This window comes from Genypterus blacodes, unplaced genomic scaffold (assembly GCF_046128005.1).
Source record: "Genypterus blacodes isolate CSIRO-AG114 ecotype Tasmania unplaced genomic scaffold, CSIRO-AGI_Gbla_v1 ptg000133l_1, whole genome shotgun sequence".
NCBI classification, from domain to species: domain Eukaryota; kingdom Metazoa; phylum Chordata; class Actinopteri; order Ophidiiformes; family Ophidiidae; genus Genypterus; species Genypterus blacodes.
The window spans coordinates 5,091,810-5,111,448 of record NW_027466935.1 but is presented as its reverse complement, the minus strand read 5'-3'; the positions used below and the strand labels follow the sequence as shown (position 1 = coordinate 5,111,448).

At 44.2% G+C, this 19,639-nt stretch overlaps 2 protein-coding genes across 3 annotated transcripts in view; both read left to right on the top strand.

Annotated features, from left to right (window-relative positions):
• Positions 1-629: 629 nt before the first annotated feature.
• Positions 630-12,961, top strand: LOC143011172 (uncharacterized). 2 transcript variants are annotated; one of them, XM_076163930.1, is made up of 28 exons: positions 630-928; positions 1,419-1,630; positions 2,322-2,952; positions 3,057-3,160; positions 3,328-3,393; positions 3,691-3,909; positions 4,031-4,164; positions 4,257-4,351; positions 4,449-4,503; positions 4,625-4,759; positions 4,852-5,064; positions 5,164-5,227; positions 5,319-5,517; positions 5,609-5,715; positions 5,910-6,306; positions 6,507-6,641; positions 6,917-6,953; positions 7,043-7,147; positions 7,241-9,236; positions 9,326-9,474; positions 9,598-9,749; positions 9,925-9,994; positions 10,090-10,385; positions 10,471-10,504; positions 10,602-10,694; positions 10,776-11,064; positions 11,165-11,447; positions 11,551-12,961. In XM_076163930.1, exons 2-28 carry the CDS (start codon positions 1,425-1,427, stop codon positions 11,662-11,664), a joined length of 6,378 nt encoding a protein of 2,125 aa, XP_076020045.1. In that variant the 5' UTR covers positions 630-928; positions 1,419-1,424; the 3' UTR covers positions 11,665-12,961. The 2 variants fall into 2 exon arrangements, with proteins under 2 accessions (XP_076020045.1, XP_076020046.1); XM_076163931.1 differs by having other exon boundaries at positions 631-928; positions 11,165-11,444.
• A 397-nt stretch (positions 12,962-13,358) lies between these two features.
• LOC143010993 (rhotekin-like) overlaps positions 13,359-19,639 on the top strand; it is a 37,561-nt gene continuing 31,280 nt past the window's right edge. Inside the window, exons 1-10 of the mRNA XM_076163636.1 lie at positions 13,359-13,376; positions 14,779-15,092; positions 15,514-15,575; positions 15,671-15,724; positions 15,979-16,096; positions 16,198-16,449; positions 16,533-16,627; positions 16,709-16,815; positions 16,931-17,059; positions 17,514-17,667. Coding sequence (XP_076019751.1) covers positions 13,359-13,376; positions 14,779-15,092; positions 15,514-15,575; positions 15,671-15,724; positions 15,979-16,096; positions 16,198-16,449; positions 16,533-16,627; positions 16,709-16,815; positions 16,931-17,059; positions 17,514-17,667 — 1,303 coding nt within the window. The remainder of the gene's footprint in view (positions 13,377-14,778; positions 15,093-15,513; positions 15,576-15,670; positions 15,725-15,978; positions 16,097-16,197; positions 16,450-16,532; positions 16,628-16,708; positions 16,816-16,930; positions 17,060-17,513; positions 17,668-19,639) is intronic.

Sequence of the window (19,639 nt, the reverse complement as noted above, 5' to 3'; positions counted from 1 at the left end):
CAGTATAGAATTACCATACTCGTGTTATTATGACATAAAAGTTGAGGATGGGATATTAACTGTTTTTTTTCTAATATATATTTTCAGACATTTATTCAAAGTTCATTTCAAAGTTTCATATTACAGATTTCAGTCATAAAGTTGGTACTCCTTAGCTGAATTAAAGTCTTAATATAGGAAAAAGGGCATATTTTTAATCATTAAAGCTTAGTATACATGATAATATAGTGTATTCCAAGTATAAAGATATACACTTCTGTAATCACAATGGTCTACATCTGCCCCTGGATAAAACAAACCCATAAAACAGACTTCACATGTTTTATTTCCAGGTGCATGTGCAGAGCAGACTGATCTAAAAGATATTTGTAAAACATGAGTATACAAGGCATCAGCTGATAAGGCTTTAATTACTTAACCTTTGACCATCTACCTGCTCAGACTAATGACTCCAACATTGCGTCAGCTTTTGTTATTGTCTATTGTCATTGTTTTCAGTGTTCAAATATTTCTGTATGTTTCATCAGCATACGCGCTTGGCTTACTCCGTCCACTAGATGGGGGTATTGAGCGTTAAACTCAGTTTGGAACGCGCCATTGCATCAGTCTGACTGTATTTCCCACAATCCCTTCACACTGAAAACTGTCTTTACATAGCAGGAGAACGAACTCTTTAGAGCTCATGTGTATAGGAGACAATGACGTTTTTAACTGAAGGGCTCTCTTTGGAAATATTATACAAAACAAACGACATGTCACTCCAGTCCAGATAGTGGCAGTATTACACCAGAGCTGCCACAATTCGGAAAAAAGAAGAAGAAGAAAAACAACATGGCGGATTAGTGTATGCATGGAAATCCGTTGCTTATGTTCCACCGTTGGTTAATTAAAGCTTATTTCCTCCAACAAATGGCAAACTACTAATAAGGTATGTTGGTATTTCAAGGAACATTGTTTATGACGAATTTAGACAAGTAGCTGTTGTGGCGTCGAAACAAACAGCAGAGCGGTGCCACTTTAGAAAGAGTTCTCCCCGGGAATTGGGCGAGTTAATTACAGTTTTGTCCACTTTCCGCCTTTGTCCATTATCGACACGTTATTCTCTGTCTTCTACTCGCCGGGACACACTTTCCTCATTTCATCTTTAATTGTTTTGACTCCTTGTGAATGAATTAGATGATGGGGCTCGGGAGAGGCACCTCTTGGCTTCACTGCTTGGTTTAATTTGCTTAATGCTTCATATTATGTTCTATTTCAAAGCTCTAATGCAGCAGTGATGTTTTGAACTCTGCCAACTCTCTTCCATGTCTCGTTTAATGTCACTTGTGCTGTGTTTCCCACTGCACCACCTCTTAAAACGCTTTCCTAGATGCAGTAGAAGTGATGTTGTTGTTGTTATTGACTTTTTGTCCTTTTAGATCCAAATGATTCGCAGATCCAGGATAAGTGTCCGGCCCAATGTCAGTACTCGGCCCAGTGTTAGTACGGGCAAACCTGCAGCTCCAGCAGCGCCTCAAGATGGCCCTCCACAGAGTCAAGAGACTGGTGAAGCCCACACTGAAGGGAGTGAGAGCAACACTGCTGTCACTGTGGCTGCTGTCGGTCCGTCTGAAACAAAAGCAGCTGCCGGGTGAGTCACAGATTCAAGGAGATTGTTTTTAGTGTCAACAAAAGCCTGAAGTTAAAGTTAAATGATGGAAAATGAAAGGTCCGTTCACACCGAGTCGTCGTCTTCTTGTCTCTTCATGACAACCTAGACTTTGGAACGTGGTACTGGTTTGTGTTTTGTGTGCATTGTGTGTGTTGTGTGTGTCACAGATTCACAGATTCACAGGTCTTTTCAAAAGTAACCTGTCAAATAAAAAAATCACGTAATTGTCGCTACATTTATACTAATCTGCTTAAATGTACGACCTAGTGCTGCTTTGGGCTGTGGTTACTTTTTTGTTATGCAAAGTTTCTTCAGAAAAGGTAAATTAATTGCATTGGACTTGTTGTGTTCAGACATAAAACGTAGCTGATGTACTTGTTTATTTCTTACTGTTCGTGGTGGCAGCTAAGGTGTAAACATTGTGGTGCTCTTTGACCCTTAGTGAGTGTGTGTTGTGTTATTTATTGGCTCTGTCTCAGATGTGACACAACCTCACAGGTATGAAAATTGATTTGATCAAGGGTCGGACTGTAAACCGACCAGTCAGTTCACCTTCTTTTAATAATTCCTTTCACTAAGATTTCATTCAGCCTCAAATGAGAAATGTGCACCATGTCAGAAGGTTTCTTATTTTGTGTGTTTGCATATGCTGATAGATGTCTTTGTGCAGGGATGGTAATGAACAAACGACTGAAGGTACAAGCTCCCCGGCTGCACTCCAGAGAAGGAAGCGTTTTACTGTGAAGCCCAAAGTGATCCCAGGACGCACCCCCATCTCTGCTCGAACACCAAAGTCCCCCGCCAAGGCCGTTTCGGAACCATCTGATAGTGCCAGTCCAGACCACGATAAGCCAACTACGTCGAGCCAAACCGGAACGACGACGCCAAGACTCCGATCCCCAAGCAGACGGAGGCTTTCAGAAGAGAGCGCACCGCCCAAAGAGCAGCCCAAACCCACCGGTCCCTCCTCTGCTATTTCTGGCTCTTCAGTTGGGGATTCATCAGACCAACCCCAACTGAAACAGAATGAGGATACAACTGTCAAAGAAAACGGTCAAAATAGTCAAGCTAAAGAGGATCCTTCCAGGCCCCCAGATAAAGTCTTCCTCTCTGTACCAGATAGAGAAGCTCGAGAAATATCGGAGAAAGCAAAGACTCTGGTGTCGTCCGAGAGACGGCAGTCAACGTTGCCGCCTAAGTGTTCCCTGAGTCGACTCCTGAACGACCCGTCAGACCTGCAGAGGTTGGAAAAGGCCCGCAAGCTCCGAGAGCTGCTGAAACAGGAGATTCACAAAGAAAAGGTGAGCCGAGTGAATCGTTAACATCCGTCTCCTGTATGGTGTATTAGCTGTTCTGTGGATTATGACTAAAAGTGTCAAACAAGCTTTGTTCTTTAACTTCACAGAAGCTCCGGAGAAAGAAGTCTTGCGTAAAGGAATATACCTTGGACCCTGCCAAGATGACCATGAGGGACCTTATCCACTACCTGCCACTGTCCAACCCCATGACGTAAGTGCCTCCTCTTCACTTTCATCAAGATAAGATAGATAGAGATGGAAAACCATAATTTCCTCCGTGTACAGGGTTTTGTTGTAATTGTTTCCGTATTTGATTTGAGACACAACACTTTTGTCATCAGCCGTTATCCCACGTGACTATGGTTTCAACTTCTTCAGATCGGCCTTGGAAGAGAGCGGGCAGGAGAATGAGACGGTGGTCGCGCCTTCTCCTGAGAGAGAGGAGTAAGTTCAGTCCCTTTTCAATCTCCTTCCTCGTGGTTTATGAATGTTTGTCTTCATGTTGGATGTTGTGGACGTGGGGTTTTCCTGCTGCTTGTGCATCAGGACTAAATAAGTAAGATGGATGGGGAAACTGTCTTAAGATTGTTAGGGTTAGGAGCGGCCGTAGTCTTGTTTTTGGACATTACCGACCACCAGGCACACTCAGATGAACAGGTTGTCAAAACATCAACCCCCTTCTTCCGTCTGGCATTGCAAACGTATTCTATGACCCCTCACCCCCCCAACCCCCAACCATAGTTCACCAGAGAGAGCCCAGGAACCAAGTGTCCCCGCAGATGCACCTAAAACATCCCCCTCCTTGCCAAGTCAGAGAGAGGAAGGGGAGGAGGAGGAGGAGGAGGAGGAGGACGGAGTGGAGGCAGAAGCAGGAGCAGGAGCAGAGGAGGACGACGACGGACTCATGGTTCCCCAGGTGAAGGTGGCAGAAGACGGCTCACTCATCATTGACGAGGAGAGGTCAGTGGATCCTTGGATAAGACACAAACGAGTTAAGATCCGTCTTGATACATTGGATTCAATTTCAATACAATGTGAGATGCTTGCCAGAAGAATAAGTATGTGTGTAATTGCGTCTCAGCTTGACAGTCGAGGTCCAGCGCGCTAAAGGACCAAATCCATTTGGGGATAGAGACCCCATCTTTGAACGCGGCTCCACTACTACCTACTCCAGCTTCAGGAAAGGCACCTACACCAAGCCCTGGTCCAATGAAGGTTCAATACCCTGACATTATAACAGTACAGGATTCATTCTTATGCATTTGTTTGCATTTTGTTAATTAACTTGATGGCTGTTTTGTCAACAGAGACAGACATGTTCTTCCTGGCCATTAGTATGGTGGGGACAGACTTTTCCATGGTTTGTCAGCTATTTCCTCACAGAGCTCGATCAGAAATAAAGGTGAGTGATTGTGGCACTGATGTTCACAACATCACGATGAAGACGGAGCAGGATGCTAGTGTTGTTAGAACTTATGGAATTGTTTTTAACCTTTCAGAACAAATTCAAAAAGGAAGAGCGACAGAATGGTTGGAGGATTGACAAAGCGTTCAGTAAGTATCCAGGGACCCCAGATTGGCCTTCCGGTTCTAAACAAGCGTGGTTTTTTGTTCCGGGTAGGAAAGCCTTTGTTTGTTCCGGCTCCAGTTTAAACTCGCTACTGTGTTTTTGTAGAAGAGAAGCGCAAACTGGATATTGAATACTTTTCCAAGCTGCTGGAGAAGATCCTGGAATATCAGAAGAACAAGAAGAAACTCAAATCGCTCACAGAGAAGAATACTCCCAAGAAGCGCAGTAGGAAACCGAAAGGTACCAAAGTGTTCTCAGATATGTTTCCCACTTCGTTACATTTGCTGGTTGTAGCTGTTATCTTACAGCTGTTGTGCATTTCTCTTCCTCAGGAAAGAAAGCCGCAAGGAAGCTGAGTGATGTGGAGGAGGAGGAGGAAGAGCACGAAGCTCTTGACTTGGAAGAGGAGGATGGAGAGAAGGAAAATGAGGGAGGGAGCCCTGCTTCACAACCCAAGAGGAAGCGCAAGAGGAAGGACAAAAATGAGGCATCAACCGAAGAGCCAAACAACATGGAGGACGATGATGGGGGAAACAGTGAGCAGGGTACAGGAGCTTTAGTGATGTCAGGATGCTACTGACTATGACACGTACTGTATAGATTCACCTCCTGGCTCTAGAAAGTTTATGTTTTTCTGTTTGTAGGTGACGCCTGTGTTCCTGAAGATGCTGAGGCTGCACTTCCTCAAGACCACACAGAGTCAGACATGTGAGGTCCCTGGGAATTTAAAAAGAAATACTACTTTGCGTGTTTTTTAATTTTCAGGCATTAATCTTCAATAATTTGTCCGATTGTTCAGGCTAGAGGAGACGCCTGTGAAAGCGGCCAAAGGCGCCACAGTCCGGCTCGTTGAGCTCTCCCGAGGAAGAGCGTTGAAGCCACAACTGGCCCTGGCCAGGAAGAGGGCTACAAAACACCCAACACCCCCAACAAAGCCTAACGACAGCACCTCAGATGTACAGGACGAGAGCACGGCTGATGAAGGCCTCAAGAAGCAGGTTGGGAGTGACATATTAACAATCAGATCTTTCTACATATCACTACATACAGTACAGGTTTGTCTTACTGAACATCACATTACATTTTTAGGTTTGTAAAGATGCATCACCGTCGAGGCCAGCAAAGGTGGAGAAATTAAGCGCTGATGACATTTCTGAAGGGGAAGATTCCAGTGTTATGCCGCCAAGACCTACCAGGTACAATTGTAGTACTAAATTTATAAATATATTTGAGTCCAAGCACCCCAACGACACCACCCAGAGACAATGGCGTGCCGGCAGAAGACCAGGTGGAAGGGAAGGATGCAAGAACTACCTTTATGCCATTTTTCAACAACTCAATGTGGTACTAGTTAATTGTTACTCGTTAAATGCTTGATCATTTTGTTTAGGTACGGGAGATTGCCGAAACCCACCCGGCACTTAAACTACCCTGCCAAGGAGGACGCACACGCCTCTGCGCCTGAAAGCCCACCTGGCTCCGCCTCTCCAGCAGCGTCCGCCAAGGCTGCCGCCAAAACGAAGCCCAAGTGCACAGCCAAGAGAGCCAGAGCGTCGAAGCCAACCCTATCTCCAAAGTCCAAAAAGCCCAAACTGGTCACACTCAGGGCTTCTCAGTCAGAATACAGCGACGAAGAGGATGAAAGCCAGAGGGAGGAAGAGGAGCTGGAGGAAGGGCAGAATCCTCCGTCCGGCTCCAACGAGAACAGCAGCGCCCCCGTGTTTGTGCCAGTTGGCCTGCGCTCCCCAGAACCAGTGATCGCACAGGTGGAAGAGACTATGGAGGAGGTATGGAGGAGAAACTCACCCACTATGATTTCCTGCATGGATACATTCTATCCGTTTTGTCCATTTTGTGTTTCTAATTCATCAGCTCCCATTCTTCAGGCTACGTTCAACAGATTTTTATTAATTGCTCTTACTTTGTTGCATGTTTTTCCATTGCGTCATCCACGCCCTCCACCCCGCCTTCTCCATCCCGTGCTTAGCTTGACATCTTGGCCAGCGTCCCCGATGTGTTGGGCATGAGCCACGACCCCCTGTGTCCCGACGCTGCATGTGAGCAGGTACAAGATGAGACGGGCATAGCTGGGCCCTGTGAGCATCAGTTGGACCTGCTGGTTGTAAGTGTCCCCTCCCTGAAACGTAGTACCTGTTTCATTGCCACATATGCACTTTAACACATTCGAAAAAAGGTTTAAGATCAGAGCTTAAAGATTTAATGTGATGGTGATCAAATGGTGATTATTGAATCAGTTACTGCGGGACCCGGCGTTATTTCCAGGTGTATTTTTGGCAATTGTAAAGGAAGGACAGCGAAGGACAACTTTTACTAAGTCTAGCTTCTGCAATACGTTTTGTTTCGACTAATTGTTTGATCGTGTGTTTTGTCTTTCAGGATGTTATCGACTTCTTGTCTTCAGACCATGTGGAAGGTACGCTGAACCCAGTATGCTGGACAAGCATAATATGCAATCGTTTGAAATGATTAATTTGCTCTTTTTTGTCTTGGTTTGTTTCCCAGTTTCTCAGGATGAGATTTATAATGAGGCGGCTCAAACCCTACTTACCATTGGACACTTGGGTCAGTCGGCACAGAATCCAACATGCACGGAAGATGACGCATCAGGTTTGAAACAGAACGTTGTTGGGATCTATTTTGAAATCTGCATTCAGCACTGTTTTTCATTCAAACATTATAAAAACTGTCTGTTTATCGCAGGGTCAACATCAGTTGTTGTGACTGAAACTTGTGGTCAACAGCCAGAGGAGATTCCATTAAAGCCTGCAGCCCGAGAAGTAGAAAATGTGGCTCCTGCTGATCCTGCAGCCTCTGAGCATGCGGTCACAGACACACCACTGTTGGTTAATGTAGTGGAAACGGAACATTGCATCACAGACAGCGAGCCACCATCTCAGACTGGTGATGTATGTGTCACTGAAAAAAGTGAGGAAACATGTGAGATGCAGCAGGCCGTCTCCGAAATGGACCCTGTTCCTCAACTAGAGTCGAGCTCAGATATCTCAAAGAAAAACTCCATGCAGACCAGGAGAGGGTGCTCACTCAAGCTGAAACCTAAACCTAATCTTGGCCACACCTCTAGGATCACCAAGTCAGCATCCCAACCAGAGAGATCACCAGTAAGGACATTGGAGGAGAGCCACACGGCTGCTTTGGACCCGTTTCAAGACACTCGGTCACAGTCAGCTCCCAATGAAACATTCTCAGAGATGGCAGACTTTGGTCCAGCATCTTTAACAGATGAGCCTCCCTGTACTGAAATTAAAATGCCAGAAGAGCCATCTGAAAGTCAGGAGAATACACCCGAGGGTCAACCTGGTATTCAGCTTGAACCAGACTTGGCCACCTCAGCTCCGAGTTGCTCCTTTTCAGGACAAGCCACTACCCCTCAGTCCACAGATGAAGAACTGAAGTCAACACCTGTCAATCCAGAAAGCTCTGATTCAGCAGTCACAGAATCACAAGTTGTGTCAAACACAATAGATCCTAACCCAGTCCAAGAAGACAGTGAGCGATCTCCTGTGCGTGTCACACCTGTGGATCAGTTATCTACCAGTCAGAAAGAAGACAGTGAGCATTCTCCCACGTGTGTCACACCTGTGGATCAGTTATCTACCAGTCAGAAAGAAGACAGTGAGCATTCTCCCACGTGTGTCACACCTGTGGATCAGTTATCTACCAGTCAGAATGCAGACAGTGCAGCTCCATCGACTTGTCAGAGCAGGAAGACTCGATTCCCTAAAGTCAAACCCAAACCAAACTTGAGGCAGGCATCTAGAGCTGTACATTCTAAGGGTCAAGTCGCAGAAGTCTCTGTCACCCACTTGGAGGCTGTCAAGAAGTCCTCAAGCCCAACTACAAACCCAGAGTCCTCCATCAGCACAGTAGCACAGGCAGAACTTCAATCACAACGTGCTACTACCCCTCATGACAAAACACTGCAAAGTAACAGTCCCACTTCAGTTCAGACACAACCATTGGATTTAGGCTCCACAGAAAGAACCACAGAAGAATCCTCTGCAGTTGAAGAAGCAAAGACAAATATTGTACCTGAAGATCGGCCTGCGTCAAGCTCGGAGACCTCAGAACAACATGTGCCTGAAAAACAACGCCAGAAGGTCACACCCAATTTGGCATCATCTCCAAGGACTAGGCGGTCACAATTACAATTGGTTAAGGACTCCAACAGAGGAGAACAGCACCACATGGACAGCCTGTCACATGGGCCATCAGAGCCACAACCGTACAACAGGAACAGTACACTCATAGAACTGGAAAGCACAGAGAATATCAACGATGTCTTGACGTCTTCTTGCTCAACAAACTCTGACAAACCAGAGTCAGACAGAACAGTCCAGACCACAAATAGTAAGGCTGTGTTTTCGGAGAGGATAAGAACTGAGGACTCAACGGCCCCTGCTTCCAAACACGAGCAGGAAATACCCGCCAGCACTCCAGAGTCAAACACCAAACCAACAGAGCACCCATCTGATGTCTCTGAAGTTCAGACTTTAGATGTCGGCTCCACACGGTCCAAACTTGAGTCTCTACCGCATACTAATGAACACACAGAACCAGATGAAAAAGCCCAACAGCCAAGTTTGGAGGGAACAAGTCGAGAAGCTGTCCAGCAATGTCTCCCAGGGAGCAGTGAGACTACTCACACAGTGGAGGATAGTTTACAAGCTACTCAAAGGTAAGACATCAGCCACATTCTCCTGATCCACCAGTTAACGTGTTTAATGCCATGAAATTAAGCAAAAGGGTTTTTCTCTATTGTAACAGTACGTCAGAACCAACACACTCATCCAAGTCCTCAAAGACAGCTCCTCACACCCGTAGAGGAAGACTTCCAAAACCCAAACCCAACCTGGGCCGCAGCGTTCGACCTCCACAACGGCAAGCGGCGCAGAACGCAACACAACCAGAATCAGGTTTGAAATTGTTATCGAATGAATTCATTTCCTCGAAAGATGGCGAGCAGATAATCAGAATTGTTTGTTAACTGTTGGCCTTTGTTGATTGTTCAGCATCTTAAAGAAACCTCTGGTCCACAGATTCTGCTCCTCACTCAGTAACAGCAGGCGGTGAAATCAGCCCTGACATTCAGAAGCCAGTAGATGGGGCTGTTGAACAACTTGGTAATCAAGCCACCCCTCAAGATGATGCTGGGTGCTCTCCGACACAAACACCTGGACACTCTGCTCAGGTAACAGAAGTGTTAGTTTCTCTTGTCCTGCCACAGCAATTGATCACGTCTCACCAAAAAACAGGGACATACAAGTTTTTATTCAAAGTAAAGCAAGTCACCGATTGATTTTTCATTTATGTATCCCGTTAAAGTCAAACTAAGAAGAGCTGATGTTTCTGCCATGTTCTCTTAGTCTCAGGAGGCAAGTACGCCATTTACTGGAGGGACCCAAAATTGCCCAAACCTCGTTGTGTTTCAGGACAGTAAGTCATTCATAGATCATAGTGCCAGAGTCTCCATTATACATCACTAAGTTGATATTGACACCTTGGTTTTGCCTGATCTTCCCCTCTCTTAGGGCTGCAAGCCCCTTCTGAACAAGAAGAACAATTCTTCATCCTCTCTCTGACCGAGATCCCCGTCTCCTCATCAGAGCAGGCAGCTGGCAGCGGGTCTGAACCCCTCCTTTGTCCCTCTGTAGCAGACAATACACCGTTACAGCAACAGAGGTTAGCGCCAACTTTAATCAGCCAGGCAGCCCCTGAGCAGAGTTTGGCAGCGGGGGGAGAGGAGCCTCTCTCTAATGTGGTCGAGCCTGGGCCAATAGAGGAAAGTGGCACAGAAAACACAGGGCCAGATGGAGCTGCGTCGTCAGTGAGTGAATTTGTAAGGAATCGCATCTGTCTGCGACGCGATGAAATGTCTATATTTCAACCTGTTCTTTTCTCTTTGTCAACAGAGTTCCGTCACAGAAAAACCAGTGGATCCACGCGGTAGAGTGATTGCATTATTCTCTCTGTTGTGTTTTTGTTTCCTGTCATTACCTGTGGTTCAAAACGTTGACGCACCCTGTGTTTCTTAATGACTCAGAGAGAACTACAGTCCAGCCAGAGGTACCAGAGACAGAGGAGAGGGCGGAGACTGATGTTCCCCTTAAAAATCGGAGAGTAACTGGAAGAAGAGGTGGGTAAATTCAGCCTCATCACGCATACTCGTTGCAAATCAGACTTCAGTTTATTCTATACCTGTTTGTCTCCGACTCAGCCAAGCTGCAGGTGAAGCCCATTATCACAAAAAAGCAAGCGAGCAAGACTGTCACTGCACAGGAAGCAGAACTGATCCCAACCCAGTCAAACTCTGACCGAGAATCTGAACTTCACTGCCCCTCAGTGCAACCGCAAACCTTTGTCGTACCAGAAACCGCAGACAGCAACGTCTTAACTGAACCTCAAAAAGGTAGCTGTGATCATGAGGACACACTCATGCACTCAGGCGTGAAGGCTCAGACTTCTCACTCCCTGACACAGAGTACAGTGACTCGCAATCTGAACAGGTGAGACAAACTAGGAAAAAAAGTGTTTCTTCCCATGTTGTGAATTATGCTTTCATCTCTTTATTGCAATAAAATGTATTTGTTATTTTCCGCCTGACAGAAAACCCAAAGGCTTCCTTTCCTTCCTCTCTGAGAAGACCAGCAGCGCCTCTTTGGGCAGCCCTCCACCGACCAAAGCAGCTCTCCGAGGCCCAAAGGTTAGAGCTCCACAGAGAAAACGATCCTTGCCAGCACCTACGGCCTCAACGCCACAAGATGCTATTTCCTCACCCAGTATAACGCCAGCAGTTCAGTCACCATCCCCCCCCACAGTATCAACACGCACCCAAGTGGAAGCCAAACGAGCTCCTGAACCAACATCGGCATCTCTGTGTACAGATGTGGTAAGAAGGCTGCAGGGGTGGGGTTAAGGATTCTTAAACAACCACGTTTAAAGAAAAGAAAGGTAATGAATTCCATTTGATCCTTTGTTCCTCTGTGTTGCAGGTTTCAGCATCTCAGCAAAGCGACCATGCGGAAGGAGGCTCAGTAGAAGACGAGCCCACCAATGTTTCTCAGTACTTCTTAAGTGACATATTTACAGAAGTGGATGAAGATTAATCACAATTCTTTTTCTGTAGGGTTAAAGTGAAGCAAAATTTACTTTGGCAAAGGAGTTCACATGAACAAAAGTTTCCGTTAAATTGAAATGCGTTTTCCTTTTTTAAAAACTGCCATTAGCGTAGATGATGGTGTGGAATTGTAGGTCTGCACATTAACAAGCAAAATAGAGACTGCAGTTTGACAAACTGACACATGGCAGCTTCTCACTGTGATCCATTGTGTGCGCTGTTTCCCTTCAGAGAAAGGGCATCATGTCTTATGCTTTCAGCCTAATGAATGGCAAACAGTTGTAATATAAAAGCACTTATGGTAGCTGCAGGTTCAAAATGTAAATATTGCATATGTGTATCTCATTTTAAGTAATCCAACCATTTTCACAAACAAACACCTATTTATTTTTTGCTTACTAGAATAGGTTAAGATATTTTGTGGCATATGGAATGAAAATTCATCCTTGTACAGATATACAGGCTTTTGTTTATGTCACGTACTGAAAATAGAAATAAAACAAAAGTTACCCTAATTCTTCTGTATGATTGGAATAAAATGTATTTTCGAAAAATGATTTCCACATCAACATAATATTGCTTCAATTTGCTGCCAAATTTGAGTGAGTGTGGCTCATTCTACTAAAGGTACATACTGTACGCCGCAGCCCTGTACCTAAGCCTGTGTTCTTACAGCATTTAAGCAGAAACATTAAGTTATTATTCCACAATATACTCGTAAAATGTGTAGCGCGGGTGTAGCATTTCTAGTTTATTGGTTCTGCTATTTTCTGAATTTCTGTCTGTTTGGCAAATGTTTTTTTGTTTTTTTTAAATGTTTATCTTAATGGCGGCTGAGCTACATTTAAGTATGCCTGTGATCCAGCAGCACCAGGACACTGGTGCTGCTGGATCTAAATTGAATGCAATCTGTGTCTTGCTGTTGCTTGGGACTGGAAAGTCAGATTATGTCACCTTTTGAGATGGGTTAAAAATGCCTCCAGCACTGGATTTAGGTTAAGTGAAATGTTCTATGGAATCAGCCTCCATTTTCGAAAGACAGCCTGGCCGGCCCAACTATGAGCTTTATCAAAAAGGAAAGCTTTAACCCTATTCCTAAATGTGAGAGAATGTCTGCCCCCATACTGAATCTGGAAGATAGTTCCACAAGAGAGGAGCCTGATTACTGAAGGCTCTGCCTCCCATTCTACTTTTGGAGATACTAGGAACCACAAGGAAGCCTGCATTCTGGGAGAGCAGCATTCTAGGCGGGTAATAGTGTACTATGAGCTCCAATAAAACCTTGAAAACATTCCAAAACATTATTGCTTTTGGAGAAAAAGCAATAATGTCATGTGATATATTTTAGAGATAGAGATAGTCCTTCATGCTTTTGAAGCCTCAATTGTTTACAATCTTAGCAGGAATGCATAGATTTCACAAGCCAGAACTGGCTGTCCTGTCTCTTTTTAGATAACACATCTAAAACCTGCAATAAAAACAACTTTAGCCAACAGATTAATAATAAATGAAAGTTTATAGTGTAGGTGCTAAGCAAAGAGAGTTACCCACTAATCCCTGCCTCTACTTTATGGCAGTGACGCTTAAGCCCTGTTGCTGCTGTTTTCACCTCCATTCCAGCAGTGCACTTGGGTCCATTGTTTTGTTGCTGCATGGACCTCTGAGACGCCTCACAAAATGAACATGAATGACACTATGCAGGTATGTGAGATATATTTTGGACTCTTGGTTTATGTATTTGTGGTCATTTGAAGTAGGTCTGAGAACATTTGCTTTTATAGTTTCTTAGAGCTACAGTTAAGTTATGTCTTTTAAGTTGTTAACCCACTCGTCAAGTATCCTGGAATGGAGTATTTTAACACTCTTGGGTAACATTGAGCCTTCAATGAACATCTACAATTAATCTCATCTCATTTGTTTACTTTCTTGACTTTCAGAACAAAAACAAGATCAATAGACCTTTTGTACAGTTGGTGGAGATTTGGACCGACTTCAAAATGTCGTCAAAATCAATAATTTAATTGGTTCTCGTATTTACTTCCGTATTTCATTTGTAATAATTAACCTTGTTGAGGGAACACAAGAGGAAATCCTAACTCTTGATTTTCCACCAGATTTCAATTTGATCTCACATATTTGATCTTTGTAAGATTTTGGATTTGGTCTGTACTTTGAAGGTCTGGGCTACAAAAACAAAGAGTTAAAGCAGCTTGTCAATCTGTTTCCTTTGCCAATGTGACTTGACTTAAGATAGGAATTTGTTATGCAGAACAAATTAATCATTCAAACCTTCACATTGAGTAAGATGAGGAAATGTATACGCTTATGTAACTCTTTATCTTCTACTCTAAATCACAACATACCAGTGAGGCTTATTGGTTCAGAAAACATGACTGAATTATGCAAGAACCTTCTAATCCATAATCGGGATGTTCATTGACCAGTGACGTCAATACTGTAACACCCACTGCCATTCATAATAGCCACTGTGCACTGAAATGCTGGACATCCTTATGTAATATGCTGAATTTGTTTAGGCTATATTTAAGAAATATAAGGAAAAATAGGAAAAACACTTTATCATCATTACAATGGCCATATCAAATAATAAATAAAATTATATATTCAGCTGTTAACAATCAAAGAGAACATGGAAATGACCGTGAAAATGCCTTTAAATCCATTATCAACCATTTAACGACATGTATTACTAATTAAAGTTAAGTTAAAATGCATGCTTTCTTTTGTAATCAAGCTTAAATACTAGAATGCACAGTGCATTTTCCATCATGAAACGGTAAATAAACAATGTCCATTGCTTTGTTTCTCATGTTCCATCCAATCTACTTGAAGTGACTTTCAGTCTTGGGGCCCTGACAGGTGGACTTCAGCCACAGAATAATGTGATGCGCCAATTTGACTCAGAGAGTCACCTCAGGGCTCTTGGACTCTTCTGTAATCAGTCTGTTTGAATCCAGAGGACACCAAGGTGACCCCCAAACAGCAGGGTGGCAGAAGAAATGAGACCCTGATTAAATGAAATCATTGCTTTATACCATCAGCAATTCAAAATGTGACACGTTCTTCTCTCTCTCTTGCTCAGCCTCCAAGCCCTTTCGAGTGTTTGTTTCAGATTTCCCCTTTTTCCTTTTGGTCACGATACAGTCCAAAGCCCTCCATTTGGCTAACATTTTTGTTTCTCTGTAATCCCTGGCAGGATGAGGAGGTGCAGAGGCAGATTGAGAGGGAGGTGAGAATGAGGGAGGGGGCCAGTAAGCTACTTGCAGCCTGTTCCCAGAGAGAGCAGGCCCTGGAGGCCTCCAAGAGCTTGTTAACCTGCAACGCCCGTATACTGGCCTTGCTCAGCCAACTCCAGAAGATGAGAGAGGCTCAGGTCCTGCAGCGAGTGGGACGCAGGTCAGACACAGTGCAAGGATAAACAGGGTGCATGTATGAATGAGGAGATTGATAATGGAGAGGTGGTGTATCAGTGGGGAGGCATACAAGGAACAAAGACTCGGAGAGGAACACGCTGTTGTTGTTCTGCAGCAATACATTACACAGAGGACACACATTTATCACTCTGTAGACATTGCTATACATTTAATCACGTCACTGAATGGGTTTACTTATCTGTATCAGCATATTGATCATGTACTTATGCACTGACTTACAATCTAATAGAGTGCAAAACAACCAAACAGCACTTAATCTGATCAAGCTAAGACACAAGACCATGTTAGTGATGTGTCTCAGCTTTAAATGAATGTTTTAAGGTGGTAATTTGTGCTGGCTTTGTGTAGAATGGTGGATACATTCTCTATTTCCTAAACTGCAGGTCCTCTGAAGACATTTCTTCTAATGAGATACTGGCATGTATGGGTAAAATAGCATTATCAGGTGAGTTCTGGCAGAATCCACACACACGAGTTCCTGCACTTGGCTTTCATAATCTATGTGTGTTATTAATTAAATGATCCATTTGCACTCTGTAGACCTGCGAATCCCCCTCATGTGGAAAGACTCTGAGTACTTCAAACACAAAGGTGGTAAGTCCAATAATCTTTTTCTGGATGCTGGAATTGAGTGAACTTGTTTCTCATGTATCGAAGAATAATGAGTTTATCTGGATCGGATAACGAAGGCCATTAAAAGGTGAAGAATTTGATATCGCTGAGATCTTTTATCATGAGACCTTTAAGTCTCTATAGTATGTTCAGTTCTGAGGTCAGACCAATACATTAAAAATAAAGATCTAGATTATATTTCATACTTGACTCATTTCTTTCTTCATGAAATCTAGAGCTGCATCGCTGTGCTGTGTTCTGCCTGTTCCAGTGCGGCACAGAAATCTACGAGAGTGATCTTATGATGGTGGACAGAACTTTGACTGACATCTGCGTGGAGGACACAATAATATTGTAGGTACCCTTAAAGCTTGGGCCTTCTTTTTTTTTTTTATCTATTCCCACCTCCATCTCCAACACTCATGCCTTTGTGTCATTGCAAACCCGTGTGTCAGCAGTGATGAAGTGGGTCCAGGGTTTCAGCTGCGTGTGGAGCTCTACAGCACCCGTGTGGAGGAGGATTTGTCCCCAGGATCCAGGAGGTTGAGTCGACTGGGCGAGTCTCTGGGAGGCTCCTCTGGGAAAAAGATCCGTGCCGCGTTCGAGTCTGCTGCCGGCTGCGGATACATCTCCGGCGTTGGAGGAGGAGCAGGGGGAGATGCGGGGTGTAGCAGGGTGTCGCCAACTTCATCACCACACCTGTCAATGTGAGTATGACAGATACCCTCAAACACACACACACTGAGTGTAAACTAGATACAGTAAATGAAGTTTGAGATTCTGTCTGCAGAGGACCAAAATACCACCTGCTGGCTCACACTACGCTGAGAATGCAAAATGTCCATGATGGGTTCAAGACACATGATTTGTCTCTGGCAGTGACTGGTGAGTTTCTCGTCTCTTCTCGTCTCCTCTCTGAAGAAAAGGAAAACTGCCATTAATCTTCTCCTTTCCTCTCTTTTCCAGAGGACAGTCCATTCTGGTTGCCTCTGTATGGTAATATGTGCTGTCAGTTAGTTGCTCAGCCTCGGTGCATGATGGAACAAGTCATAACTGGCAGACTTAAGGTCCAGGTGATGAGATTTTCATATATTCTCCCATCTTCTAATGCTTAGGTGATACCACCAACATTTAACATTTCCAGCATCACTTTCCCCCATCACTCTCCCCCTCCCCCTCTTTCCTCAGCTTGGAGCCGATCTTAATTGCTGGGAGAATGTCTACGGTGTCCTCAGGGGGCCAAACCTCTTCTGCCATCAGAGTCAAGAGGATGCAGAGAGAGACTGTGCGCCTTTACTTACAATCCCCATCAGAAAGGTTGGTGCTAAGCGAGCAGAGTCCAACTCAGAAAGAGACGCAGTTAGTTAGTTGTAGGTGGCTGCAATGACATTATGACGCCTTTAGAGGGCGCTGGTGCAGTACTTTAACATTTCCTGTGAGCGGCTTGAAGAACAGAATCATTAAATGCATGAATTGACTCTTAAACTGTGAGATTACTTTACAAATAGCATGAAAGTTAATCGAATTAAAGGAGTTAATATGCAACTGGCGGAACAAGTTATGTTCCGATATGATGCATTACCAGGTTTACAGACGAGGCAATATCATCAGCAAAGTAACAATGTGTGTGTGTGTGTGTGTGTGTGTGTGTGTGTGTGTGTGTGTGTGTGTGTGTGTGTGTGTGTGTGTGTGTGTGTGTGTGTGTGTGTGTGTGTGTGTGTGTGTGTGTGTGTGTGTGTGTGTGTGTGTGTGTGTGTTTCATTCCTATCAGGAAACCATTGTTTGTACGCCAGAGGCAAATCCTCAGAGGATAAACATCAATACACAGGGCCAGAGAAAGGAACAGGCCTATATACTCATCACAAACATACCTGAGGACACACAGCGCTGGATGGAGGCCCTATGGCAACACATCTATAACATGAGTGAGTCATTACAACAGACATGTCACACATGGGAGAGGGGAAGGAACACAACAGAAAGACACCTGTACACTATAATCCTCTCTAATACAATGATGCATTGAAGTGATGTGCATGGATCTGTGGCTCCATGTTTGCCAATAGAAGCTGCAGAATCCAGCTTCTTTGAATTTACTACAGTACAAGACATTGTCATAGTGATACATGATGATTAAAATGGGATACATCTTGCAGCGTTGAGGCGTGTTTAGTCCTGTGAGTGTCGTCAACTGAATACAGTATCGTCACACTGTTGAGGTGTTTGTGTTTCATCCAGCCAAAATCACAACAAAGGCAGGCAAACGGTTTGCACAAAGCTGACAAAGACACGACTTTAGAGGCTAAGGGACATATTGAGTTGTGCAGTGACGCTTAGGATTTCCTTTGTGAGAATGTCAGAATGATATTGCCTTTAATTGATTTATTGGAGACGATTTGGATTGTTGCGTCTATAGGACTGTAATCATAGGGCTGCTCATATACATACGGTACAGAACAGTGTGTATCTGCAGACAATCACCATGTTTGATATCACTCCACGTATAAAGACACCTAACTGGACACTGTGGTAGTACATTCAATGTATACAGCAAGTGTGTTTGCGTAGTCACCGCCTCCAAAATTCCCTCCTGTTACTTTCTACAACAATACCAACCTCATCTAAATAAAGTCTCCTTCCATCCGTTTGCAAACGGGAACCTGCGAGTTATCCTGATAATCGTGATAAGCACTAGTTTTTGCAATTCCTGAATGCTCTTTCATATCCATGTAGGATCTGGCCATGCCTCGGTCATGCATGCAGCGGTATGATCACGATAACGGTTCAATAAAGGTATGAAATGTACTCGCTCACGTACTGCAGATACCATCAAAGGCGTCACTTTCAGAGTTTATATCAGATCTGACAAACTGTTGTGCTCTGTATTTGGAAAGGACACACACACACACACACACACACATACACACACACACACACACACACACACACACACACACACACACACACACACACATATATGCGGAAATCGATGTGTTGCGCTTTCTTACACTAAATTAATTGGGTTCCTCAAAGTGAATGGTTCAGAGAGAAGACATGTACCTAGGGAGCCTGTTGAAGTGTTGTTGAGCAAGACACTGAACGCCTATCTGTAGTTTGTGAGTCAAATTAATATGAGAATTCCAGTTTGAGGGTGTTTAATTGTATTATTGTTGGAATAGGGGAATATGGTGTCGTGCCAAGCCGCGGTGTTCATTACATTATATTACATTACATTACCAGCATTTGGCAGACGCTTTTATCCAGGCGACTTACATTACGTTACACCCTTCGCAGAGGGGGGAGCAATTGAGGATTCGGTGCCTTGCACCGTTCGGTGCCGGCAACCCTCCGGTTCCCAAACGGAAGCTCTACCCACTGAGCTACTTCCTCCCATGTTCATGATGGGGAATTCCAGAATCCTGTTGATTACATACCTGACCGTCTTTGATTGATGACCTTGTTCTTTGAAGGTTTTATGTAACCACGCATGACTAAACAATAAAATCCTCCCAGCTCCCAGCTCTCAATTTGAATTTGATTTTTGATTTGTGCCAAAGCTTTTTTGGCACAGCAGCTGTTGTTCGTGTGGTAAGTGAGGGTGTGTGTTTTGTTTGGCATAATGCACGTTTTGCTTCAAGACTTCCTGGTAATTTTTTGACACTTGCATCTCCATGAAGCAAAGACACGCACATTTGCACACGTACACACACACACAAAATGAACCTTTGTCTGAATGTAGTGAGAGTTTCTACTGTATGTAATGACTGGCCGTGATATGATAGACAGCCCCACACCACAGCCCCTCTGCTTAGCGTGTGCAGCTTTAGTTGACAGTGTGTCAGATTTTGTTTGCATCAATGTTTACATTCGAGTGCATCCATCTCTCCATCCACCCCT